Source organism: Tauraco erythrolophus, chromosome 20 (genome assembly GCF_009769465.1).
Source record: "Tauraco erythrolophus isolate bTauEry1 chromosome 20, bTauEry1.pri, whole genome shotgun sequence".
NCBI classification, from domain to species: Eukaryota; Metazoa; Chordata; class Aves; order Musophagiformes; family Musophagidae; genus Tauraco; species Tauraco erythrolophus.
Window position 1 is genome coordinate 3,997,189 of NC_141484.1, and position 27,774 is coordinate 4,024,962.

At 43.7% G+C, this 27,774-nt stretch overlaps 3 protein-coding genes and 1 non-coding gene across 8 annotated transcripts in view; 2 read left to right on the forward strand and 2 right to left on the reverse strand.

Annotated features, from left to right (window-relative positions):
* BPTF (bromodomain PHD finger transcription factor) overlaps nucleotides 1-6,530 on the forward strand; it is a 56,982-nt gene extending 50,452 nt beyond the window's left edge. For all 5 annotated transcript variants that reach the window (XM_086624229.1, XM_086624230.1, XM_086624233.1 and 2 more), the window contains exons 29-32: nucleotides 396-588; nucleotides 1,609-1,693; nucleotides 3,410-3,596; nucleotides 5,626-6,530. In XM_086624229.1, coding sequence (XP_086480355.1) covers nucleotides 396-588; nucleotides 1,609-1,693; nucleotides 3,410-3,596; nucleotides 5,626-5,662 — 502 coding nt within the window. In that variant the 3' untranslated portion in view covers nucleotides 5,663-6,530. The remainder of the gene's footprint in view (nucleotides 1-395; nucleotides 589-1,608; nucleotides 1,694-3,409; nucleotides 3,597-5,625) is intronic.
* Nucleotides 6,531-10,022: 3,492 nt separating this feature from the next.
* On the reverse strand, nucleotides 10,023-15,960 carry C20H17orf58 (chromosome 20 C17orf58 homolog). The gene is made up of 5 exons (XM_009988149.2): nucleotides 15,897-15,960; nucleotides 13,373-13,999; nucleotides 13,170-13,250; nucleotides 11,385-11,576; nucleotides 10,023-10,801 (listed from the first exon to the last, which is right to left on the reverse strand). The coding sequence occupies exons 1-5, from the start codon at nucleotides 15,958-15,960 to the stop codon at nucleotides 10,614-10,616; spliced, it is 1,152 nt and encodes a 383-aa protein (XP_009986451.2). The 3' UTR covers nucleotides 10,023-10,613.
* A 2,246-nt stretch (nucleotides 15,961-18,206) lies between these two features.
* Nucleotides 18,207-18,279, reverse strand: TRNAR-CCG (transfer RNA arginine (anticodon CCG)). The gene has a single exon. It is a non-coding gene; the product is annotated as a tRNA-Arg (tRNA).
* A 1,915-nt stretch (nucleotides 18,280-20,194) lies between these two features.
* Nucleotides 20,195-25,833, forward strand: KPNA2 (karyopherin subunit alpha 2). Its single transcript, XM_086623835.1, has 11 exons — nucleotides 20,195-20,215; nucleotides 21,007-21,122; nucleotides 21,219-21,356; nucleotides 21,779-21,867; nucleotides 22,682-22,950; nucleotides 23,761-23,855; nucleotides 23,953-24,216; nucleotides 24,819-25,052; nucleotides 25,139-25,321; nucleotides 25,426-25,575; nucleotides 25,679-25,833. Exons 2-11 carry the CDS (start codon nucleotides 21,048-21,050, stop codon nucleotides 25,769-25,771), a joined length of 1,590 nt encoding a protein of 529 aa, XP_086479961.1. The 5' UTR covers nucleotides 20,195-20,215; nucleotides 21,007-21,047; the 3' UTR covers nucleotides 25,772-25,833.
* Nucleotides 25,834-27,774: the final 1,941 nt, after the last annotated feature.

The window sequence follows — 27,774 nt, forward strand, 5'->3', positions numbered from 1 at the left end:
TTGTACCGAGTGAAACAACAGCCCTAGCTGTAGTCCAGTTTGCACAAAATGTATCTTGAATTGTTTTGGAATACTGGTTGGGTGAGACTTCTGGCATTATATTGTTCCTTTCCACTCTGAAGCAGAGGAATGATTTTTGAAATCTTGATTGCTTGAAAGTGTCTAGTATAAGATTTAGGAACTATTTTTGAAATGTTCTGTAATTTAGCCTGTTTATAAATACAAAAGCAGTTTGAATAGCATAATTACAATTTATCAGTCTGAAATATCACGTTACTCTTGTTTTTAATCATGCCAAGTATCTGCATGTGTGCAGGGGATTGCAGGTTTGTGTATTTAAATGTAACTTTTAAATTAAATAGATCAAGGCACTAACATTTTTTTGGATCTTGCAGATTTTACATTGGCTGCGACCGATGTCAGAACTGGTATCACGGGCGCTGTGTTGGCATTTTACAAAGTGAGGCAGATCTCATTGATGAATATGTGTGTCCACAATGTCAGTCCACAGAAGATGCCATGACTGTACTCAGTCCACTAACTGATAAAGATTATGAAGGTTTAAGAAGAGTACTACGTTCCTTACAGGTGAGATTAAGGACTGCAGCAAAGTGGAGTGCTTTTTTACTGTGTAGGGCATAGTAGTGAGTCTTGGAGTAAGTTTTGATTTCTCTGTCTATTGTTGAGACTTTTTTAAAAGGAAATAGCAAAGCTGTTTTTTGTGGGGTTTTTTTGTGGTTTTTGTTGGGGTTTGTTTTGTGAGAAATGCTACTTTATCAGCTGCAAACTTGATTGGCATTGTTATGCTGAGGAATATTTACAATAATTAGGATATCACTGCTTCTGACGTAATGAAACTAAACAGTCTCTTCAATGGAAGGCTCTTAAAGGAAGCAGGTTTACTTAGGCTGCCTTTTGGTATTTGAACAACTGCACAGGAAGTGGAAGATGCAACATTCTTTTCTCAGATTAGTTTCTGGTCTATGCTTCTGTACCTTAATCTCAGAGTTAGTAATTTCAGTAGTGTTCTCACAGAAAGTCGTTACCAGCATGTAAATGGTGGCATCCTGATAATAAATATTACATCACAGTCTGTTAACCAGTATATTTCTGGTTTATCTGTCACTCCCAAATGTAGTTTCTGCTCTAACTGTAAAGAATTTTTGAGAATTTTGATAAAATAATTGTATGGTAACAGAAATCCTCAGAGTAATATTTTGCATTGTTCTACGTTTTACAGACACTTATGAAAACAAATTAAGTTCAGACTACTTGACAGTGAAGACAGTGGCCCATTTCTAGATGTGAAGTGCAAAGCACTCAGTAAATTCATGACATACTTCTCTGTGCAGCCTCTTTAACTCCATATCCTGTTATGTCTGAATTTCAGTTTCCTGTTTTGAAGACCAACTACTCAGTTATTGACGTTGAGCTTTAAAACTTTACCCAGTTGTCAGATGAGAAATAGTTAGCTTTTCATACAATGCGGCATCTCTTCCTTGAATTTAACTCTAGAGCCCAACAGATAAAAGTGTAATGAAAATTTTTAGCTAATAGTGGTAATATAACTTAATTTTTTTTTGTAATTATATCTTGTTTTCCTGACAGGCTCATAAGATGGCATGGCCATTCTTAGAACCAGTAGACCCTAATGATGCACCAGATTATTATGGTGTTATTAAAGAACCAATGGGTAAGTGTTTCTGAGCAATAGCATGAGTGATTTGATTTGAGTTGTTGAATAGCAGATTAATTAACTGTAAATAATATTTTGCTTAGAATTTGTGCCCTTTTCTGTTCCAAAGTTTTGGATTGCGCTGTTACGAAAACGCTAAACAACTATTCCATAATTGATGGGTTAAAGTTTATAAGGAAAGCTCAAATAATAATATAATTAAGCATATGATGATTGAATGAAGTAAACAAAAGTGCATTTAGCCCTTCCTGGCTAAGCTAGCAGGAAAATAGACTTGTAAGTGTAAAAGTAAATATATGTAAAATGCACTAGGTAATCCAGCCCCATCTACATTTGTTTTCACACATTCTGGCATCACTGGCATTTCAAAGGAAGCACTTTAAGGGCATTTTCCCAGGGCAGGTCATTGTTGTTCCAGCTAAAAGTGCCACCTTGCATTTAGGCAGCTATATTTATAATTGGTAGTTCTCATTCCTTTCACTCTTTGTAATTTACATTTGCATTAAAATAGGACAATTACTGGTTACTTCACCATTAAGGTCTCATTAATGTATCTGGTCAGTAAGAACCAGAGCACAAGCATTTTGCATGATTCTGCACTTGAAATTTGAGAGTCATGGAATGGTTTGGGTTGGAAGGGACCTCAAAGATCATCTAGTTCCAACCCCCCTGCTATGGGCAGGGACACCTTCCACTAGACCAGGTTGGTCAAAGCCTCATCCAGCCTGGCCTTGAACGCTTCCAGACATGGGGTGTCCGCAACTGTGGACAACTTGTCCCAGTGCCTCACCACCCTTATGGTGAAGAATTTCTTCCTTAGATCTAATCTAAATCTCTCCTCTTTCCATTTAAAGCCATTCCCCCTTGTCCTGTCACTACACACCTTTGCAAAAAGCCCCTCTCCAGCTTTCTTGTAGCCCCTGTAGGTACTAGAAGGCTGCTAGAAGGTCTACCTGGAGCCTTCTCCAGGCTGGACAACCCCAGCTCTCTCAGCCTGTCTCCATAGCAGAGGTGCTCCAGCCCTCTCATCATCTTTGTGGCCTCCCCTGGACCGGTTCCAACAGGTCGATGTTCTTCTTGTGTTGGGGACTCCAGAGCTGAACGCAGTACTCCAGGTGGGGTCCCACAAGAGCAGAGTAGAGGGGCAGAATCACCTCCCTTGACCTGCTGGCCACGCTTATTTTGATGCAGCCCAGGATACAGTCAGCTTTCTGTGCTGCAAGCGCACATTGCCAGCTCATCTTTTTCATCTGTTCCATGTGGTACTGTGCGTACGCCAGTGAAAACTGATGATCCTTTCAAAGCAAGTCATGACTTCAAATTAAAAATGATCAGAAGGTTTTAGATAGCTGTCACATGTACACGTATGACTCTGGGTCTCCGAGAGGGCTGTAGAGAAAATAAAGTACAAGTACCTGAATCCAAATTGTCTGCCTTTTTTTCCCTTTAATTTATTCAGAAAAAGCAAATAGCTTCCTGCAAAGACACAAGTTTTCCTGTCATTTTGATACTTGCATTTTAATTTAGCTGCGCTCACCATTACTTATGCATAAGTGTTTATTCTAAAGGAGACCTCCGGGTGTCACCACCTCACAACCAGCATTCCTGGAAAAGCAACTAATCTAGATAGGCCTTGTTTCCCACAGTCTGACAATGTGAACTTCTGCTGGAGATGAAAATGTCTCATTTTAATAATCTTTGGTTTCTTTAAAGACCTTGCCACCATGGAAGAAAGAATACTGAAACGTTACTACAAAAAGGTCACGGAGTTTGTGGCAGATATGACCAAAATTTTTGATAACTGTCGTTACTACAATCCAAGCGACTCCCCTTTTTACCAATGTGCAGAAGTTCTTGAATCATTCTTTGTACAGAAACTAAAAGGATTTAAGGCAAGCAGGTAAGCTAAAGTGTTCCTAATTGTAGATGTTCTGTTGTCCTCAAAATCTCCTTAATGCTTTATAAGCTCACCTCGCGTTCATACAAGGATTTGCCTTTCTATGCACTTTCCTGTGCAACTGCTTTTCTTTAAAGAAAAAAAAAGCAAAACATGTTCTATAATAGCCAGTTGTCATTTTCTGTCAAAATTAAGGCTTAAATATTATTTTGTAGGAGTTACTTTCTAATGTTTGTTTCAAATGAGTTGTTAGATGCGAATTTGGGCAGTATCATAAATGTAGAAAATTTGAATGACACTTTTAAGTTATTGCTGGAGAAAACTTAATAATTTCTGCTTAGGACAGATCCTGTGTTCTGAGTTCAATAACATTCTACTGTGCAATAAATACTTTTCAGATGCAAAAAAGAGACAGTCCTTCTGTGAAGCTTATAATCTGATGCAAGAAATTAAAATACTTGAGTTTTTACTACTTCTATCACCTTTTTGTGACTTACTATATTTGAAACAGAGGGAAGAAGTAAGGTTTAAAGTAGGATATGGAAAACTAAACACAATTCAAAATTTACTCTTTAAAATTAAACTTTCTTTTTAATGTTCGTCTGTAGAAGGGTCGATGTCGAGTATCTCCCTAATGTAGACATTTCTGAAAAAGAATATGCAACTCTACTACAAATTTTTCTCCCACTTGCCTGTTCTGTCTAGTAGCACGTGTACGGGAGTTGCGTGGCACTAGTCAAATTACAGTGTGGTATTTTCTACAGCTGTTCCTAAATGAGCTTACTCAAAGCACTAACGGAGCGTACAGGTTTCTCCTGGATCACTGCTGTATTCCAGCGTAAGCCAACTGTAACTGAGTTACAAATATTGGATGCCTTTAGCATTGCTAAGAAATTGTGTATGTTTAGTAGCTGACTTTGACCATCTGACTGTAGCAGTCAAAACTGTAACAGACTGCTGGTCTAAGACATTAATGCAAGATTATATCCAGTTGGAATTAACTAGATTGAAAGCTTCACCTCACATCCCTTGTTGTGGAAGCTGTCGAATTTTCTGTATGCAGTGAGAGTAGGATTGATAAGAAGGGATGAGATAAATTAATTAGTCCAGCATTTTTCTTTCCAATTTCATACTGTATTAATGATTTTTAGTTTTCAACTCATGTTTCTGTCATCTTGCTTTAGCTGGTTATCCAGCATCCACTGCTCGCACACTAATTTCATTGCTGCATCTTATTTGTTACTGTTTTTCATTTATACCATCCATGTTCTTTCTTTTCTTGCAGATTATGATATCTTTAGTCTGAACTTTTTAACTGGAATCAGAACTGGATGTTGGGGTCACTGTCTTTTATTGTACAATTCAATGACATTAAACTGCCCTAAAAATCCAGATCATTTGTCTAAAAAGTACATGTTGGGTTTTTGGTTTTTGTTACCAGCAGTCATGCTGGTAAAAATAACTGTATTAACAAAAAAATTGTCCCATTCCTCCAATACTGTATTGAGAAAAATGAAAAATTCATCTTGGAAACCATGTATTTTATTGTTTAATTTTCAGTCGCTAATAAAACTGTGAATGTTAAAGAAGAGTTTTGCTGAACTCTGATTAGCAAAAATGTGATTTTTAACATGCCTGTTCAGTTTTTTTTATTAAGTTAATCCAAAGACTTCTTGAATAAATTTAAGCAAAGTATACCTTATTATAAATATTCACAATTAAAAAATCCTTTTGCTTTCCTTTTGATGAACTACTATGATGTAAATATGAGAGTAAAACTGATTTCAGGCATTTTAGAATATTCCAGTGACACACTGCATTTTACAAGTACTGAAATATTTGCATACTGTAGGAGAAAATTCAGAGAGAACTATTTCAAGTGTTCTTTTTTTCTGAAGGGGGGGGGGGGAATAAATGGAAGCAACATGGTGGTAATTCCCTCGTTGTGGTTTACCCTTAGCAAGACCTTGCAGGGAATGCGTTCTCCAAAATGAAGGGTGCTTAATTCTTCACTTTCTTCTGTACTCTGCAGGTCCCATAACAACAAACTGCAGTCTACAGCTTCTTAGAGTTCAGCGTGTTAACCTAACACACGAGCAAGAATCTGGTTGTCTGAAAGTTTTTAATTAAGAAGCCAGATGTTTTTAGTCAGGTTATCCTGACAAGACTCAATGTAAACTGCGTTTTTATTGGTCACGACAGTCAAATTATAATTCTTGGCTTATTTTGTCCAAAGGACAAAGAAATAAAAATCAGCAGCACCACTTCCTTGTCAAGATCAAATTGTTGTACTATTGTGGCAGAAGCAGGAAAACTTTGTTTTGTTGAAGGAGAGAGAGAAAGAGAGCAAGACAAAAGATACAGTAAATGGGGTCACGTTTAACTCCATGGAAATGCCACGTCTGTTCTTCAGTGAAGAAGCTGGTTTAAAGTCCACACAGAAAACTTTGACTGTATTTATTTATTGTTGCAAAAAAGACGCTTTTTTATTGCTGCCCTCATTTGTCAGCTAATTATTTTTTCTTATAAAATCCAGCCCCGGTTACATGTAATCCATTCTGTATCTTAACATGATTCCTGTAGGTAAAAGTACAAGAAGACCTCTAGATGTCTTTTCTTTCTATGAAAGGAGCTGCTATGTACACATGTGCACACACACAGAACTGGGAATCAACAATGAGTTTATCATTCATGGTAGATAAAAACAATTAAGCTTGCATAAAAGTTGGGCTAAGCGGTCATGGACTACAGACTCTGTTGCCTTGAATATAACAGTACAATTTGTCATTTACTCTGCACCAGACTGAAATGAGTAAAATCTATTTGAAGGTATCTTGTTTGTAAACATTTGTCAGATTCTAATTTTTTTCTTTTGTATTAAAATTCAAAATATGGATGTATATGAAACAAAATAAATGGAGATAATTGTTCTCCCCACAGATGTAGGTGTCTTTGAGTGCGCGCTAATACGTTTGTAACACTTTGGGGATCCGTTCGGATATTTCAAGTAACAGGGGAGGGAAGCGGCCAGGGAGATCTGACTTTATTTTGCTCCAAAGGGAGCGTTTACTACGTTTCATTCTCAAGCAGCTGTTCTCCTTTTATAACATTTATACAGTGGTGCCAAAATTACTGTAACAGATGACATAGTAGGAAGCATTTTGTGAAATGTCACTGCCCACCGCTGAATTAAGTGATACTTTGCCAAGCTCTGGGAATGTAAAGTGCCCAGTGTCATGACACCTTCGAAAGGCGTTCTGGACTGCTTCGCTGCTTCCCGTGTGAGGAGTGCTGCTGTGAGGGATACGCTGATGTCACGACCGGACGCAAATCGCAGATGATGTTGCTGTTTCTTTCCCATCTCTCACTTTCCTGTTGTAACTTTGCCCGTGTAACTGACTTGCTCATCTTCCCTGTCTGTAGCTCGTCAGCTGTGGTTCGTCCGTGGCTCTTCGACATTTGACTAGCTTTGGCACTAATTCACCCGTAACTTCTGTTCTGCAGTCATCTGGGATTTACCTGATTTATGGATAAGCTCCTTTTGGGTCTAACCTCACACCTTGCTATGCAAGAACCTCTCCTGTTATTTTTCTTAAAAAGATGTTGCTACTGACCACACTTTCTTACACGTACAGGCTCAGGTGTACAGGTTCTTCTGGGATAATTTTATCTAATAAAAACCGTGGGGTTTTTGTACATACAAATGTTGTCATTTAACCTATATGTGAAAATGAAAAATAATTGTTCAGTGTGAAAACAATAATCCATTTATGCTTCTTAAAGTTAAAGAAGAGTAGTTGCACTTAGGTTTTGTTGTCCTTTGACGTTTAAAAAAAATGCTGCATATTGTATGCATTGTGTTTTTAATGCAAAAAGGAAAAATCTCAGCTTTTAACGGCATTTGAACATATCCTGCATCTCATCAAAACTTCACAGTATTTCTGTACTATTTATTCATATATAAATATATATATGACGTCATTTAAAACTTTCCTACCTGTAGGCAATAGGTTGCTATGTTTTTAACAAATTGTGGCAAACTGAAGAGTACTTTTTTGTACCTTATAGGACACATCATCCCAGACAAATAAAGTAATGTGTTTGACATTGATTTGTGGTGTTTCTAATGAAACATTTGATAATGTTTTCGTGTATAGTTCCTGGCTTTGCTAGAATATGTACTGTTGCCAGCGAATCAGGCTGATTAGGGAAATAATCGTACATACAATTTAATCGTGCTGAAAGCCTTTTTTTAGTGTTTTCAGTTGCCATTGAGTAGTTTGAGGTACTTTTCTTGGTTTAGTAGTGGTGTTCTTTTACAGTTAAATGGCGTTACTGGAAATATATCACTCCTGTAATGAATGCCCACCTTCCTTAAAAGCATGGCAAGTTCCTAAGATTTGTGATCTCTGTTCAGTCATCCTCCTCTTTGTATTTTTATAAATTACTGCAACATTTGTTTCGGAATGGTCATATATTGTAAAACAGATCTTGATAATGTGAGCAATACCAGTTTGATTTTTCTCTCTGTCTTCTCAAACTTTTAGCAGTTATCCTTGGTCTAGATTTAGTTCATGCAACGGTTAGTAGGTATTTAAAGTAGAATAAAAAGTTGGGCTTACCGAAAAGCCTTGAGTAAACCCCTGGAAAGAAGACAGGAAAACAACAATATTCCTGCACTCCTTTATTTCTGTGTATTGGCTGGAGAATTTTCATGCTTATCCTGCTGGGGAAAAAATGATTTAACTGTAAGGTATCAAAATTACCGTGACAGCTATTGCATGTAAGTGTGGTTAATGCTGTGAGGTTTTTGTAATAGCGAGTGCAAGATTGTGGAGATCCGCTTGATCTTGGGATTTTTTTTTTCTTCATTACATTAGTAAGCACGTGATAAGCCTGGCAGAAAGTAACAACAGTCGTTTCGCTCCTGCTCCAGCTGTATTTCAGTCGGGCTGTGAAATACAGTGGCTTGTTGCTCAGCTGTTAAAATAACATTTTAAGGAGTGACCTTCCAAGCAAGAAGGGAAAGGTAAGAGGACTTTGTAAAACAAAAAGGGAACACAGCCTAAATCGCTCTTCAGGCTTGCTCCTAGAGCCATAGCTGTCTCGGAGAGCGCTGTGCAGGCGTCCTGTGTCCGTTATTGGCATTTTACTTGGGCTTGGGCTGTTGCTAGCACTGGTGTACTGTTATTTATCTCTTCCGAGAGACAATCAAAATGAGATGTAGCCATGGATGTTATTTTTCTACCCACGCTTTGCCTGGTTTAGATTACTGTAATGTCTTGGGGGCAGGGAAGGGTGCTTAATTGCTGTTCTGGGCAAATGGATGACTGTAGGACTTGCTGGTTAGTCCCTGGACTGAAGCTGAAAATAGAAACAAAGAAACTTGAGATGCACATGTAAACCTTCCTCCTTCCTACTCCTGTCCCTCCCAGTCCACTCCAGTGCTTTGATTCATTGCCAGGAACGGTCATTCTGCCAAATCAAAAGCCCCCTCACAGTCTCTCAGGAAAATTCCATCTATATATGATGCACTCTGTGTGAAATTTTTCACATAACAGAAGTGAGACAGTATTTTTTTAGGTAGGCACAAGCTATGAGTAAATTTCTGTCCTGTAGTAACAGCCTTCTGGGTCCCAAAATAAGTGATGTTTGCTTGTGGTATTTGGCTCCTATTCCATATCAAGAAATACTTCACACAGGGTGACTTACTGCCCAGCTCTGCCCAGCACCTTTTCAGTGACACCCACTCAGGCTGCAGGCGTGTATGAGAAGTAGAGCTGTGTTAGGACTACTTCTGCTTCGAAACAGAAAATGCTTACAGAAGCCACTGCTTCCTGTTCCAAGTCACATCATATGTATCACTGTATATATATTTTTTATTATTATTATTATTTTAAGCTAGACTGCATTTGCCCATTTTTAATATATAAATATTTATCTTAAAATCCCCATCTGACTTGTCAAATGACAAGATGCTCTCGTTTAATATCATTCCATAATCTCTTTGCATCTTCCAGAACCCCATGAATGTTTTATTAGTTTATTTTAAAGACTTAAATATTTGTGAATACTGACTCTTGGAACAGCCCATGTTAAGATCCCCTCTGCAGAGGTTTCATAGGTTCTTGCATCCCATGACATTAAAGGTACTAAAAGATTGTTGTCTTTGATTGAAAAAGTAACTTTACTGATGTGCAAATACAAACTTGGTGATGTTTCTCCTGGGCAGGTGACATTCAGAGCACAGTCCTAGGACTGAACTTTCAAGGAGCTGACAGTGCAACCAGGCATACAAGCGGTGCATGCGATCGCACGCTTATTTTGCATTCCTTGGCATGAACTCGTGCTGTTATTTGTAAGCCTAATTGGGCGTTTGTGTTGTGCAGTTACGTGGTTTGCTTTCAGTTAATGTATTCATATATCAAATAACTACACAGCTATTTTGTGTGCTTCGTGTGAAAATCCAGCTCTGTTTGAAGAACGATGTAATTTCTAAAAGTAGCATCAACGCGTTCGAGGATACCAAAACAATATAAATGACACTTAGTTTTGTCGGTTTCTTTTGATTCAAATGCGTGTGATGCTTGAGGTGGAATTGTGCATCCTCTATAGATAAAGCTGTGGCATCGTGTAGCTTTTACTCAAGGTTACGGGTTTGAAAGTGCAGTTACTTCTTGTGCACCTAGAACAACGCCTGCAGAGTTTTACTTCACAACTACTACAGGCGATGAGGGGTACGTTACAGCAGGGGAGGCAATAATAACCTGTGGCTCTGGAAATAGCTGGAGCACATTCACGACCAGTTAATGTTCCTTAGACCGACTTTTGTGCTAAACTTCAATATATACGTAGTACCCGGCGAAAACATTCCGGTAGTGTTTGCTAAAGCACAAAATAAGTGTCCTGTCGCAACCAGTGTGAAGAAACTACTTCCCATTGTTGCCAAACCACGGCCAGGTTTATTCCGGTGAGTGAATCCTGCTGCTGCCCGTGTCCTGAACGGAGGTTACTGGAGCCTCATCTGCACTTCGCGTGAGCCGCTTGCACTCTGCGATCCCTTTTCCTGTTGAATCTCTTCACGTAGCTGCTGCTGCTCCTGAGCAAGCCGTCGCCGGGCCGCAGGCGGCCTCGCAGGGACTGCAGCAGGTTCGCTGGCAGCTCTCGTCTCTTGTGGTAGATGCGGCCCATCACAATGTACCTGCTGCCTGCAAAATAAACGAGGCTTCTGCGCTACAAAGAAAGCACGGACTCGTTCCCTGCGCTCGCTCCAAGGGCAGCGGATTTATGAACAGATGTGAAGTTGTTCCCTGCAGAAATTTATCCGGAACGTGTGGCTTAGTACAGCAGCCTGAGCTGCAGCGGGACTTGTGGGTTGTGCCTGCCTGGAAATGATGACTGTATTGTACTGCAGTTAGCAGCTTTTGGGGGGAAATACTGGTATTTGATAAACTTGCACTTAGAAGGAAAACTGGAATACTTCCAAAGACATCAGCTTAAGCTCCTGCTTAAATATTTTTGGCAATGCTGAAAACTCTTACAATCATTTTGGAACTGGATAAAGTTAAGACAGGACTGTGCTGCTACCTGACCTTCATGCAGTTGGTTCTCTTCTGAAAACATAGAGAAACTGGGAGGGAAAAAGCCCTCCGGTTTAAGAATAAATACTACTTTTTTTTTTTTTTTTTTCAAAATTATCACAACCCAGGATAAGCCTATTAAACTAGGGCAGACTAAAATTGCACTGCACGCAGGAGGAATAGTGGAATGGATTTAGCTGGAAATACTTACCGAGTTTAAAGTCCAGGCAAGGTTTACTGCAGTTTGAAGTATCCACAACTAGAATGTGAACTCGAAAGAAGAAGCCATCAGGGGTAATATACAGTCGACTCATCCTGTATAATCCATCGCTGTTCACCAACAGCGTAATCAAGTGGACTCCATTCCCCAGTCTTTCCATGTTATAAACAATTCCATTCACTGCTGGTTTAAGGGAGGGGTGGGGGGGGGGAAAGCAAGCATCAGATTGCATATCTTGGTGGCAACTCAGGGTGTATGTGAAGGCTCTCATTTAAAATGCTGCAAAGGAAGCATCAGCAGAAGTTCTTTGGCTCAGTAGTGGGCAGTCTTGAAAGTCAGAGTTGCTTCAAATAAGCACATTTGAGGAGGTCAGCATTTTGCTGAGTTTTAACCTTCTGCTTTACAGATCTGAGATGCTTCCTAACGGAGTTTTATACAATGTTTCAAGAGAAATCGATGATTTTAGTACTGTTTTCCATCCCAATATATAAAAACTGGACATATTTACCTAACAAAATTCTAAATTTAAAACTTCCCAGTGAAGTCCAAAGCTAACCTGCTAATAAAACGCTTCAGCTTTTGAAAGAAAAGGCCCTTGTCATACCAAGAGGCAACGGCGCCCAGCAGGCCATGCTGTACGCTCAATCACTTCATGCTGTCCACCCAATTTCTGGGTTCAACAAGCGCTGAGCTGACTGCAGGAATCAGAAGACAACAAAGGTGTTAGGCACATCAGGCAAACTGGGCTTCTGTAACTGGCGTTACACCTGCCCCCCCACCAAGCGAGAACTGTGATTCAATAATTTGTTCTTTGATCTGTGCTGTGAATGTAAAGAAATGAAAAGTGCCCTCTGATCACTGCAATGGAACCTTGTCTGATGTGCTGTTGCTCAGACTGTCTTTTTCCTACCTGCTTTTTTCAGAGATGAATGGTACAAGCTGCAAAATACCAAGGTCAGGTCACTGTAAGGCCTATGTTTGACAGGAATGCATGAGAGGGGTGAAAAATAAAGAGTATAGCATTTGTAGAAAGCACTTCCTGACTTCTCCATTTAGAGAAAACAGATGTCTCCTAATGTGTTTATATTCTGCAAATGGAAACATCTGTTACCACTAGGCATGTATTTTGCTTATCTCTTAAAATACTGTGAGAAAAAGCTGGTATCTGTTTCACAACTTCCTAAGCGCAAGGCAAGACCTCGGTCAGAAAACGCTTGCTCTGAAACAGTCAGTACAAAAATGCCAGGCTATTTACCATCTTTAGCTGCATCAGTTTGGACATGAGGACTAAAGACATTGAATTCTAAGGAACTTCAGGGAGAATCCTCTATAGAGAAGATCACAGGGGTGTGTTTTGTTTGGTTCTCCGTTTTATTTTCATTTGAACCTTCAGCCTCTAAAATCACGAACTCGCTCTAAACAGTAAGAGGTAAGTAACAGCTACAATGTTTAATCTCAAGAGTTCTAAAACACTTTGTCTTTTCAGTTCCATTGACCAGCAGCAAGCAGACTGTCTTCCTCCCAGGAGCAGAAAGTGGAAGAAACAGAAAAAAAGAGCAATACGAGCCGAAGGTAGGGAAAGGGTAATGTAAGTCTTGGTGCTGTTTGTCATAGTACGTTTATAAAGAGCTGTGATGGGTCCTTTCGGTGTACTTAGGAGTTATTTAACATACTCAGTAAGACACAGTATCTTAAAAGCAGAGGTGAAATGCCAGTAATGGATGAACAAAGAGGGTCTCTGCCTTGTCTGTGTGGTCCATGGAGGACATGACTTACCGAATTCACTCATGCAGTAGGCCTCCACTTCGTCTCTCTCCTTCCTGCACTCGGTCAGACACACCTTCTCCTTATCACCATCTAGAACAGGCACATAGGCTGAGGGACAGCAACAGGCCCTTTTGGGATATTTCATCCCAACTAGGCCACCCAGCCTTCGGAATGTTCACGATATCCCTTGCCAGAGCAGTCTGTCCCCTTACCTTTCTCCAGCGCGCTGACTTGGTACGGCAAGCTGGACGGCTGACGGTTGGTGAGCCAGGAGGGTTTGATGATCTTCTTCAAAGGATCAGTATGTTTATAGGGGATCATCTTGCCTGGTCGGTTGAAGTGATTCAGAGCGTTGGGATCATCTGACTCCACTGCTCCAAAGTCTGGAAAAGGACGAACGCCCACTAAGGATGTCATCTTTTGATAGGAAGGTGCTGTGTGATGGAAGTGAGCCGACACGCTGTTGGAAGCCTCGGCCAGCCATCTATCCGCGTGCTTTCTGTTTGCATGGTTGGAGTCAAAGGAGGCAGGAGAAGGCCCTTCGGTCAGGCTCTCCAGGGACAGGGCCCCTCCATACTGCAAGAGGTGCTTCCTCAGCCCTGTGCTGTTTTCTAGAGAAGGCTGGGTGCGTTTCTTTTTGTCTGACGAGAGGGAGATGATTTCAGGAGGTTTCGGCTGCTGCAGGTCGGCGGAAGGCAGACGCCAGCGTTCCGCGTGATTCTCTCCGGCGCTGCCGGTGCCCCGGGCTGGCAGTTTGACTTGGCCCAGTGCAGCGTCTGCAGAACTATAAGCATCTTTGCTGAGAGTCCGACTGGGTTTGTCAGCGTAGGGCAGGGATCCTGCAAACAAAAAAAGGAGAGGGTGAGTTAGCGTTGTGATTTGTTTATTCCATGCGCTTCTGAATGGGAAGTGCCTGGCGGATTTGAGGCTGTAGTCCGTAAGAGAGGCCTTCAACAATAACAGTAGAACTGATAAACAGTTAACAGACACAATATAGTAGAGCTCCTCACTCTTCTGTATTCCAACGTGGAAGGCCCTGTACAGACAGCGCAGCTGTGTGAGCAAAACACAGGAGATTTGCATTTGTGCTTTATTATTGTTGCAAATTAAAAACATGACTTATAAACAAACCCTTTTCTCAAAAGCCTGAATCTCCAGGGAGCATCTGAGGAAGCAAGGTTCACATTGCCATTTGGGATGCTTGTTTAAAAGATCGTGACAACAGAGCGTTTTGGTTTTCCCATCCATGGGATGCCTTATTGACAATGTCATCTGGACTCTTCGGCCGCTTTGGGCTTTGAATGCTACTGGAAAGATTTTTATCCACAGTTTTGGATCTCTGGCTTTGCACTACAGAGTTGTACAGTAGCAGTACCGTATCTGGTCGCTGGGCTGTTGCTGCTGAGGAACAATTATTTCAAGGCTTTTCTTAAGTTGAGAGGACAAGGGTTGAGAAAGAGAGGAAGTGTCTGGGAATCTAGTGAGAAAGGGAAAGGCTTAATGACATCATTCACACAAACTGGACAGTCACCTAGGCCTTGGTTTATACCTTCACCTTAATCACTTGGACCTCACAAAGCAAAATGACTTTCTGTTTAGCCTGGGAAGAGAGAAATTTCCTCTTGCAGTTCATTTTTCTTTTACTTTAGTGCTTCACTGCATGCCTTTAGCTAGCCAGCACAGTTTTAAAACAGTTCACCCACACGCAGCCGCTGTCTGGGTGTCCACTGCCTGTGGTTAGCATCGTGTAGGAGGCTGATCCTAACTCCTCATGTGAAAAGAGATATTTGACATACACAGATGAACAACGTCCTGGTTTATCTTCTGTAACTGACTCAACTGCTGACCTTGCCAATTCTTCCCCTTTGCTCTCACCAGCTGCTGTCATGGGAAAGATTCCCTGATATTTGGGCTGGCCACACATAAAGTCAAAAGAATGTCCATGAAGGATGGGGTGGAAGAAGTCCAAGCTAAAGAAAGCAATAGGCAAGGGTGTTTTGGAGATGTTTCAATGCGAAGCTGTGAACTCTGAACAGGTGTTTTGGACTTAGCTATTCATAAGTATACTTTTCTGTCAGTTTATCATGCCTTCTCAGTCAGGGATCATAACAAGAAACAGTTCATTTTTTCTCTACTCAATCTGTTCAGGACCTTGAGGGTCATTCCCCTATAGCAGCATATTCCTGTTTGCCTCTTGCAACCTAAGAAATACAACTGCAACATAATCAGCTCCTTCCCAATGGAACAGATGTGTATCTTATTTCTGCTCTGTCAATGAGGTACTAAAAAAAAAAAAAAAAATCTTTTTAGAACAGCTTGCTGCAGGCACACATGACAGCACTGAGCATGTTGAAATAGATTAGAAATCTGAAGTTTACAGGTGAGAGGAAGAAGACTAAAAGGAAAAGGTCACATACAAATAAAAAAATCCCAGATGCAGAATCAAGTCAAACCAATTGCTGAATGATGGCTAGCACCAGCAAACTGGCTGCTTTTGACAGGTGCTCTTAATTCTTTCAAATGCTGACAAGTCCAATATTGCAATTTACATTCCCATCCCATAAACATGTCGGAATGTTTCTTTCTTGAGCCCTTATGTGCCTACTGCTACCCCTTGCTGAAAAGCGTACAGCTGAAGAGGGCTTCTCAGGCAAGAATCTGTAGCAATACGTTGAGCTTCCCCTGACACCAAAGGCAAACGTGCCCCAGCCCTGATTCAATCGTGGACAGACTTACCGGCCGCTGAGCTGGAAGATGATCTCATGACAAAGCAGAGGAGCCAGAACACTTTCGTTGTCATTTTGAAGTAGTTTTTCCAGACTCAAAACGAACTTGAGTCTTTTATGCCCTGCCCCCGATTCATGCTAATGAGAGGCAGCCTTAGGGGAAGCAGGAATCACCGGACAACCCACTGGAGCAAGACCAAGCTGCTGCTGTCCCAGCTAGCCTCCCACTGCCCCTGCCTAGGAGGAATGCGCACGGACACCCCCCTTCCCGTACAGACACACGTCTGTACTGCCCGCAGTCACCTGTGTTCCTGTGAGTAACATATGGATAAGTGCTTTTAGCAACAGATTTCTATTTTGGGGGAGGGTCTTCTGCCCTGTGGCGTTTTGTAGAGAAAAATCACACACAAAAAAAATATGGTTTTGCTGGATATGGAGAACCACATTATAAAGCGTGACTGGCAGATGCTGGAACACACATCCCTGCTGCAAATTAACATCTGGAGAGGATGTGCTTTAAGATGAGACATATTTAGGTATTTCTGGCCACCTCTGGTTACACAGATGGTAATCTCCTCTTTTAGTTTAAAGAACCCTTTCCAGTAGTTCTTTTCAGGCTGACAAATGTAGTAGTTACTGTTCAGTCCAAGAGACAGCTCTGCTGATCCCAACTAAAGCTTTATTTTTAAATCTGTATTTGCTAACATGAAGAACTCTGCAAATTTTCACACTCCAAGCAAACTCTGATTTGGATTACTGAATTAAGTAGGCTTATTCCTATGTTCCTAACTCAAACGGGTGACCTTATTGCTAGACAAAACTTCCATTGTGACTGTTTATCTTTCTAGTTGCTACTGGATGTCATGAAAGTTAATGAACTGGTTCATGCCTTTAAGGTGCAAGTAAGAACTTACTTAAAACCCCTGTAAAAGCACTATATCCCAGCTCCTGAAACTCAGCCTCCGACCGAAAATTTACTCATCAGTAATGCCTGTGTCATGCGGTCCAGCTACTGCCTAGTTTAAACACTGTTTTGTACTGTCTTAATTAAGCTGTTTAATAAAATCTTAAAAATTCAAGGCCTTATCTCAGGCAGCTATGGGGGAAAATACAGAAAATTGGGCAGAGTAGTGTGCAAAATAAATGAAATTTTAACACATCTGTTAGTGTGTTAAGTTTCTACTCCAACATTTATTTTCCGTTTTTCCTTTGTTATTTTAAACATTTTAATTCCAAAAGTATCCTGAGACAGTTATTACAGAAATAGGAACGTGAGCTAAGGATGAGGCAGAGGTGAGCCTGTATGCTCTCTATGTTCCTCATCTCCTGCCCAAGCAGGACACGTACCTGCAGCGAGAGGTCACAGCGTGACACGCTCCCACTGGTGAGGCTCGTGCTGAGGATGGATGGACGGACGGACGTGTGAGTGTCCTCCAGACCTTCTGCGCCCCAAGGAGTCTTCTAACTTCGCTGGTGGTGTAGTTCAAGCCGTATTAACACATGGCTATGTCCATACTCATTTCTTTCTCCATGCTCTTTACTTGGACAGGATCTTGATTAAAAGGCCAGTAGTATTTGGAGTATTTCTGGAGTATTTCTCCCGCTCAGGAAGCTCCAGGTGTTCCAGCGGCAGCGGGGAGCGAACAGCTTTCCCAGCGAGGCTCCCGGGTCTGGGAACAGAGGGACCGACGGCTCAGCGGCCACGTCCCGGCCGCCGGACGGCAGGCGGCGGCTCCGGCGGCAGCGGGAGCCGCGGCCACGGGCGCAGGTTCCCCCGCGCGTTCGCCACAACGGCCTCAGGGACCCACGGCGCGACACGGCGCGACTCCCGCGCCGCGGGCAGCCCGCCCGGGATCGAGCCCGCAGCGCCTGGAGCACCGCCCGCCCGCCGGCTGCGGCTCCGCCGGGCTCCCGGGGACACTCACCAGCCACACGCTCGGCGCAAAGGCGACGCCCGCCCGGGCCGCCTCACGGCCCGGCTCCTGCCAGAGAGCGGCCCCGGGCGGAGGCGCTCCGCAGCCGCGGGATCCCCGCAGGGAGCAGGGGGACGGCGGCGGCGGCAGGCTCGGTGTCGCCTGGGAAGCGCCGCGGTGCCGGCGGGCTGGGCAGACGGTTGCCGCAACGGCGGGGCGGCGGAGGGAGCGTGAGGCTCAGACCGAGCTCCGCGCTCCGCTCCGCGTCTTCGCCGCCCTCTCCGGCCGCTGCAGCAGCGGGCGGCGCGGCTAAAAGTATCGGAGAGGCCCGATAATAAGGTGCCGGGCGGTGCGCGGCGGAAGGAATCGCGCGGGACCTACCGCTCGGCCACAAAAGATGTGCGGTACGACCCAGATGGGACTCGAACCCACAATCCCCAGCTCCGGAGGCTGATGCCTTATCCATTAGGCCACTGGGTCACCCAGCAAAAGCTGCGAGCGCTGCGCAGTAAGAGCCCCGCCCGGCCGGCGCTGGCTCCGCCCCCGAACGAATTCGCACGTTTTCTCCGCTCGTGAGCGGGAGGCCCCGCCTGCCCGTGCCTTGCCCCGCCCCTTCAGGGCTCCGCCCCCCCGGCTCCTCCCTCCTTGCACGCCATTGGGCATGGCCTCGAGGCCCCGCCCCTCAGCGTCACGCGCGCCCGAGGTGCCGCTGCCTGCAGGGGCTGGGCTCGCGCTGTCGGCCTCTGGCGCTTCGCGCGAGAGCGCCGCGTGCGGCGCGCGGCGGCCGTTGTCTCCGCTGCGGGGCGCGAGGCCGTGAGGCGCGAGCCGCCTCAGGAGAGCCGCCGCTTCCCCGGAGCCCTCTCCGTGAAACGCCGTCCCCTCCGCCCCGCCCGCCCCGCGGTCGGCTCTCTTCCCGCGCGGGCCTTCCTCACCTCGGGACGTTTTCCCTCCTGTGCGCTCTTCGCTGTCCCCATTACCTCAGCCGCTGTGGGGCCCTTCTCCTCCCTCCGCCCCTCTGTCGCCTCGAGGCATGTTCACCCCACATCGGCCTGCAGCACCTGGTACGCGGCCACCTCGAGTTTCCAAATCGCTGAGAGCCCTGTCCCTGCCCTGGAACGCCCATCCCTGCGTCTCCTTGTCTGCTTCATCCAGGTTACGCTGTCCAGATTGCGCACTCTCCAGCAATTTATGACCCAGTGGACTTTCTTCACATCAGTCTTCCACTTACCAGGTGTTTTACCTCGATTTCTACTTTCCAGCTGCTTTTTTTCTATCAAACTAGTCCTTTTCAATATCTTCATTTGTGAATAATGCGCTTTCTCTTTTCTTGATTTTCCTACTATTGCTTAAATATTTTGGCGATGTTTTTATTTTACAAATCTCAGTGCTGTACGGCCCAGTACAAACTATGTAAAATGTCACTGGTGATTTCTCATCCTCTGCATATGTCTTCTGCTCATCTGCAGATCGCTATAAATGATTTAATGGAATGGTTTAACACACAGATGTATCAACGTGCATCCCTGGCAGTTGTCTACCCTGAATTGTACATTATAGATGTTGAAGTGCTCGAGTTGCTAGCAGAGTCATGCCTTTCCCCCAGGTTTTATGGTTTGAATTATATCTCTTGTGAAACAGGGTGTTCTTTTGTACTCCATCCCTTGCGAACAGGCCAGACCCATCTGAAAGAATCCCAAATCCCTTGATTTTCCGGGCATGCCGCAGTGGCAGGCATGCTTGTTTTGGTTTACTGTACGATTTAGCTTTGATCTGCCCTGATTGCTGTCGAATTACTTTGCACTGCAGAGTCACATCCCATTTTCTTTGAATTGCTGCGCGCCACGTTTCTGGGAGACAACACAGGGAGTCGCAGGAAAGGCCTGCGGCCACCTGACGGTTACTGAGGCAGAAATGAGGCTGTGTGTGAGCAAACGGCATGTCACTGCCCCGAACCGCTCGGAGTGTGAGCACCCCTCTGTTCGCGCCCCACCCAGGGTCCAGCAGCCCCTCGGCCATCCCGCTCCCGTTCCCCCTGTGTCCTGAGCAGCGCCCTGCGGAACAACAAATCCCGGCATGCCTTGCGCCGCCCCCCGCGAGCCGCCGAGGCGGGTGCGCCGCAGCCCTCCCGGCGCTGCCCCGCGCGCTGCATGCCGGGAGTTGTAGTGCTGAGGCGGCGCCGGGTGTTGGGGTGCGTGACGTCTGGTGCGTCCTGGGAGAGCCGTTCCCTTTCACCGCGAGACGAGCTGCGTTTCAAACTGGCCAATGAGGAGGTTGCTATGGCTCGAACGGGCCAATGGCAGGGCGAGGGCGCGGGAATTTAAATCCCGCCCGGAGCGGTGGGGCGCAGTGGCAGCGTGCTCGCGCTGGGAGCGGAGCGGCGGCAGGAGGACGGCTGGTGCCCGAGCTCGCGGCGGAGGTGCCCGGCCGCGGGGGCGAGGAGGGATGGAAGGGAAGGGGAGGGGAGGGGAGGGGAGGGGAGGGGGGGCCTGTGGCAGCGAAAAGCCGGTTGTGGGGTCTGTCAGGAGGGACTGAGCTCCGCTGGCGGTAGGGCGGGCCGGCAGTCCCATGGCGGGGCTCCTTCTGGAGCCTTTCGGGTCTCTGCGGTTACCGGCCTGACAGGGCTGGTGTGTCCCAGAGCGGGCGGTGGGTTGTGACTGGGATGTGGCCGAAACGCAGCCAGCCCTTATGCAGTGGGTCGCCTTGGGGCTGGCCGAGGTGTAGGGGCCTGCCTCGTTACCGCTGTAGCTGCCGCTACGTGCTGCTGGCTGCACCGGCACGAGCCCCGCCGGAGGGCCTTCCCAGTATGAAATCAGCTGTTTCCAGCAAAGGGGGTCGGGGTGGGACTGGGTGGTGTGCCTGTGCGATGTAAGTATATGACACGGTGAAAGCAGATGTAAAAGCATGTGCAGTGTCTATGGGAAGGAAGACCAGCCTTGCTCCTAGAAACAATGACTCTGATAACGTTTGTGGCTGGAAGTGTCTTAAACCAATGTACGTGTGTCTATGGCTTTTGTGTTAATGCTGGAGCTTGCTGTAGCATCCAGGCGTTTAAAGAGACAGCTGTTATGTTACTAGTATCTGCGATCAAGTCAGAGGCAGTTACTGTATCTAACACAGACCAAGTGTCTCATTATCAAGTATTGATCCAGTTTTTAAATTTAACTCTTGTGGAGTAAACGTGCTGGTTTTTATTTGCTCTGTTTTCAGGATTGTTTTTATCAGTTTCTCTCAAAAAACGAATAAGCAAGATGTCTACTAATGAGAACGCCAATGCAGCAGCAGTTCGCTTGAACAGATTCAAGAACAAAGGGAAGGACACTACAGTGAGTATTTTGATGCAACTGGTACTTCAGCTAGCCATCATCTTTTAAGCATGAGTTATAGAAGCCAAGACCTTACCATGAATGTTTATCTTCCAGGAAATGAGAAGGCGGCGTATTGAAGTCAATGTAGAGCTGAGGAAAGCTAAGAAAGATGACCAGATGCTTAAAAGAAGAAATGTTAGCACTTTACCAGATGATGCTACTTCTCCCCTTCAGGAAAATAGGAGCAATCAGGTAAGTGGGTACTTGGAACAGGCACACTTGGAGGTCTTGCAGTATAAGCTCAGGCAGCCACACAAGTATTAATTCCTTCTCGTGTGGGATGCAGTACTGCTACGTATACATTACCAGCTTAAGTCTATGCTACCAACTCTAACCATCAACACTCTTACAACTTAGCTCAGGCAGTTGTGTTTAAGCCTACTGTATCAGTGTAACAGTGGTGTGAAGCACTTGGTTAAAGTTTTCAGTAATTCAGAGAACTGTAGGTAAAGCTGTAGCTGATGAGGTTTTGGAGTATCGCATAATGGTATAATCTTACAATAAAGGAAGTGGTTGTAAATTGGAGTCTGTTGCTAGTATTGCATAGAAGGCTTCTGTGATCATGAAGACATGGGCCTCTCTCAACAAAGCATTCATATAACTCTATTGTACAGGTTTCAGCACACTGGTCAGTTGAAGAAATAGTCAAAGGAGTTAATAGTAATAATATGGAGCTTCAGCTACAGGCTACTCAAGCTGCCAGGTAAGGAGTTTAGATGTAACCAATTCAGCTGTGCAAGCCAGTAACTGGGTAAGGTAAAAGAACTGACTTACGAGCCTAAGTGTCTGCTTATGGCAGTAGCTGTGGCTCTTCTCATCAGACAGTATTTTCAAAACCTGAGTTTGCCTTATATACAATGTTTAGGTATGCTTAATTTAGTCACAATTTTATCGAAATAGTGTGGCTTTTGAATGCTGAAAGTGCCTGAACATTTTACTAGGAAGTAGTAATTCTTTCTACTAGTTTCAAAGTGGCAAAATATACAGTAGTTAATATCAGAGTTGGAGTGAAAAAATAAACCCTTTATTACAGCAGAACAAGGTGTCTTTAAACTGTGTTAACACTTAATTTCTGTATTTGAGTGCAGTGATCTAACTTAGAATAATGTGAACAGTAAGCTGATGAGGATTTGAAGTATTCCAAATCTAAAAAAAGTCTAAAATATCCTTTAGCAAGCTTATATATTGCTGCAGTTCTGCTGCTGGCAATCATTAACCTTCTGTCTGCCGGGAAACCTCTAGTAATTCAGATGTATTGCGACTCTTGCAAGTCTGCTATATTTCAGAGTCTGAACTCTTATACAGCGAAGACATGCCACAACCAATGTTAAGAGGTTTAGGAAGCTAGTGTTCAGCTTGGCTGTATTTGTCCCTCATGTCTTGTTGCATTGCCTTCTCTGAATGTTAAGGCAATGCTAAACCTTTTCTTTTAAATATGGATTTTTGTAAACTGATTAATGGTCTCTGCTGCTCAGATCTCTACAGGCAAAAATAATGCTGTTTGTCTTTCTCCTTAGGAAACTCCTTTCAAGAGAGAAACAGCCCCCTATAGACAACATAATTCGGGCTGGTTTGATTCCCAAGTTTGTCTCCTTCCTGGGTAGAGCAGACTGTAGCCCTATTCAGTTTGAATCTGCCTGGGCACTTACCAACATCGCTTCTGGCACGTCAGAACAAACAAAGGCGGTAGTAGACGGAGGGGCTATTCCAGCCTTTATTTCACTGCTGGCATCTCCCCATGCTCACATCAGCGAACAGGCTGTGTGGGCACTAGGAAACATCGCAGGTATGTCAATGTGCTGCACAACTCTCAGACCTGCTGCCTTATTTAAAACGGGAGGACATTACTACTGATGTGTCATGCTGCATGCTGAGCTTCTTGGGAGCCCTGCCTAAGAGCTTTGCAAGTGAAGACAGGCTCGGCAATATAGAGTATGCCATGCCCCATCCCTGGAAGTGTCCAAGGCCAGGTTGGATGTGGCTTTGAGCAACCTGGTCTAGTGGAAGGTGTTCCTGCCCATGGCAGGGGGGTTGGAACTAGATGATCTTTAAGGTCCCTTCCAGCCCAACCCATTCTATGACTCTGACAATTCTTTATCTTCAGACCTGGTATAGGATATCTTGTGCAATACCTGGCAACCTGTGGATTGCTCCCATATTTCAGTTCAGTTTTGATAGAGCTATATAGGGCTTTTTCACATCTCTCACCAGATGTTTTTGGGATTTATCAATGAGCTCTGCTCAATGATTACAGTGCATTTGAAGTCCCATGTTATGGGAAGAGCTCTGTTCTAGTGGGAGAGCTTTAGATATGTTTTCAAAAAACACAAATTCCTATTTAGTTGTCAACTCTTAAGAAAAGCTGTATATAAAACTAAATTACTACTTTTTCCAACAGAAAAAAATTAAACTCTGGCTTGATTAGAAAAACACATGCCTGTCATATGACTTAACCATAGCAGTAGTCCTTTTGTCCTCTTATTTCTTTTATTTTATCTAGCTCTTCTTAGGCAGTGAAATTAATCCTCTAACATGTGATTCTATATGCACATATCCCTCTATTCTGGTTTTCACCTGGCTATTCTTGTTTTCTCAGGGGATGGTTCTACCTATAGAGATCTGGTTATTAAATTTGGTGCAATTGAGCCACTGCTGAGTCTACTAGCTGTCCCTGATCTCTCTTGTCTGGCTGTAAGTGTGCAGTATGATTCCAGTTACAGTTACCAATAAGTGAGCAAAAGAGCTCAAGTAACTGAATAGTTGCTAACTATTTATTTCAATTTTGCAGTCCGGATACTTACGCAACGTTACCTGGACCCTCTCAAACCTGTGTCGCAATAAGAATCCTGCACCACCCATAGAAGCTATTGAGCAGATTCTTCCAGCTCTGGTTCGGCTCTTGCACCACGACGATCATGAGGTGTTAGCAGACACCTGCTGGGCACTTTCCTATCTAACAGATGGTTCCAATGACAGGATAGAAGTTGTAGTGAAAACTGGGCTGGTGCCACAACTTGTGAAACTTCTGGGATGTAGTGAACTGCCGATAATGGTAAGCTCCGACATGCACATTGTTGTTGCTTGGTTTGAGTCATGAACAAAACTTCAGCTAGAATAGTGTCTGTGAACTGAATGGTTCTTTTCATACATAAATCTGATGTTTGTTCCAGGTTTTGCATAGGTAAGACTCAAGCTTCTATCTTGCCTGGAGACTGCCACACACGAGGCATAGACTGTAGCTCTTGACTATCAAACTTTGCATAATCATTGGATTTAACACACAGACCAGCATGACAGTCAACATCCTTTAAAGCCTGCTTTTTAACTCTGAATTACTGTGGCAAATGCAAATTCTAGGGGCAGTGTTTAGAAGTGGGCTCTGTTCACACAATTATATTGCATTAGTACTTAGGAGATGTTGCTTTCTGAAGCTCTGTCATGGGTAGTTATTTGCAGATTGGCCTTGGAAGACGTGCAGTCTTAGCATGCTTAACGTCTCTGAGTGTAATGCTAATGAAGAGCTTCAAGCTCACCAGTACATGGCATATCATACTGTTAACTGGGAAGGCTGGAGTGTCAAGCGTGGCTGTATTTGCTCAAATACAGATTAGATTATACCAGTTTTCCTAAGTACTAATTTTGTATCTGTTTCAGACTCCTTCGTTAAGAGCCATAGGAAATATTGTCACTGGTACTGATGAGCAGACACAGATTGTTATTGACTCGGGAGCACTGTCTGTCTTTCCAAGTCTCCTTTCTCATCATAAAAACAACATCCAGAAAGAAGCAGCGTGGACAATGTCCAACATCACTGCTGGACGACAGGACCAGATTCAGCGAGTTGTAGACCATGGTCTTGTACCTTATCTCATTGGTATTTTGAGGAAGGTAAACAAAAACTATATTTACTACATTGAGGCTTTTGCTATTACTACTGTTCTTTGTGTTTAAATACCCTGTTTTTACCTTCACAGGGGGATTTCAAATCTCAAAAGGAAGCTGTGTGGGCTGTGACTAACTACACAAGTGGTGGAACAATTGACCAGATAGTGTATCTTGTTCAGGCTGGTGTTGTTGAACCCCTACTGAATCTCCTCTCGGCTAAAGACAGCAAAACTGTGCTAGTTATTCTGGATGCTATTTCTAATATCTTCTTGGTATGTGGATGCAGCATACTCAATCACTGTCCAAGATGTTGCTCATAGTCAGTAGCTGGTGCCATGCATATTTCCTGAGGTTATTCCATGCTTCTCTTTTCTAGGCTGCTGAGAAGATCAATGAGACTGAAAAACTCTGCCTCATGATTGAGGAGTGTGGAGGTCTAGACAAAATTGAGGCTCTTCAGTCACATGAAAACGAACAAGTGTACAAAGCCTCATCCACCCTGATTGAGAAATATTTCTCCGCAGAAGTAAGTGGCTGCAAGATATGGGTTTTTTCCATTTTCTATTCTAGCACTGGCTACCAAGTTGAAATGCTACTGCTTTTTCAAAACTCTTTTCTCTTTCTCCTAGGAGGAGGAAGACCAAAATGTTGTACCAGACTCTACTGCTGCTAGCTACACTTTCCAAATTCAGGGCAATGCTCCAGACACTTTCAACTTCTAGGTCTTGCACATACTGCAACCACCTGCAAGCTGTTTGGCACACAAGTGATGACAGCCACCTCTTTGTCTTAACAGTTCCTCTTGTTTTACTGTGTTTTTTTTATGTGACCTGTAGCACTTTGTTCAACTGAAACATACTTGAACAGTTCAAAACTGTACATATTATGTGAATTTCTAACTGTAAACTTCATCCTTTCTGAGAGACCTGTAAATACTTGTCCTTTTTCTGGCTCTTTACTGTCCCTGTCAGGAATAAGGATGCAAGTGGGCAATACAGGACTTCTTGGAGCGTGAGCCACTACTCTGCAATAACCTCTTCATAACTTGTTACATTCTGCATAACCTTTTGCTGTAATCATACACTGAGTAGGCTTTTAAAGAGGATTTATGTTTGAAGTTCAATAAAGTGATATCAATACATCAAATTGAACTGTGTCAATTGCTCTCTGAAAAGGTGACTGATATGGTGAGTATACTTCATCATAAATGTATAATGGCAAGAATGCAGGTCTAAACCATGAGATGAAATTCTGAAGATGGTGGTTTTGAAACAGCTTGGTCACTCCAAGCTCTGACTTCTGCGTATTGTAGCCCTCTGTCACTGCAGAACAAATGAATTGCTGCTTCTCTCCACATATCTCTTGCAGACATCTGGTAAGTTCTACCCTGCTCATAACTAAGCTAAACTATCTTCTGCCTTTAGAAGAAATATTTAAAGATTGTAGTAGCACTACTTAAGTGCAAGTGTGGAGGAGGGGTAAGTACAGCAGTTAACCATTAAGTATGTTCAGGTGGCCTTAGCATGGGAAATGCTTTGAAGCAGTTGCCTGCTCTAAAGAGCAAAAATGAAGGCCTCATCTTGAGATCTATTGCCCCTCTGCTTCTAAATGATTACTTACAGTAACATCGTCTGTCTCTAAAGTGGTTGTGCAGTGGAGTTTTGGGTAGTGGGTAGTAGGCAGCGAGGAAGAACTATTCCAGGTTTCCAGCTTTTTGGAAAAACTTGGAGCTGTTTTGTTAACTGGACCCCTTGTGTTCTGCTAAGTGAACCTGATGAAAGATTCTGGTAGGCCTTTTGCATTTATCTTTGTGTGCTTTCAAGTCTATTTGATAGTATGTATGCATATAAAAGTGGATTTGACTGTAACTCTTTAAAATTTGTTAAGAATACCTGATCTTAAAAGGATGCTCTTTCTAAACCTAGATTACCATTCTACCTAAGACTTCTTTAAAGGAGTTATTGCTAATGTGGAAGATGCCACTCTTACTTCCATTACCGTGGTGCAAGTCTACTACCTGTCTCACACTTGCTTGTGAAAATGGTCCCCTCCCTACCTGGAGGCTGATGATCTATAGATGCACCCACATGACTTCTCTGTGCAAGCCAGTTGCTTAGATCTTGGGTACTGCTGGATGGTGATAATGTTACAAAAGGTAGAAGGTGATCTGTTTGTATATGCATTCATCTAGCTTCTTATAGTTAGCAGCAATAATGTTTCCTGCAGAGTAATCACTTCTGAACTCGCCAGCCTAAGTGTACTTCTGCTGGGCTGTTGAGGCTGTACAAGTTCACCCACCCAGCTCAGAACACGGCTGTAGGCACACCTACACTGCTCACTGGTGTATCAACAGGGCGGTGCAGGTTTGGCCTTCACAAAGATACTGTCTTGCAAAAATCACAGTATCCTGAATTGACTAATGCGGACTTCGTATGTTTGACTGTACCACTGCTGGGTTTTTTAACCCCAAAACAAGGCTGCAGTAAGCCATAAGCTTTACTAAAGGAGTCTTTAAAGCCAATCAGACTAATGGCTTTTGTAACCCTGTTTCATCTTCTGCTTGAGAAGCTGATGTCAGTGTTGCTATAACCTACCTAAGCCGCTGGGACTGCAGCATGTTCCCAGCCCTGCCTGCCTTCTGTGCTAATGGGAGAGACTGGGTGGCACCTGCAGAAGGAGCTGTAGACAGTGCCAGACTGCAAGTCTAACACCACAGGTAGTGCAA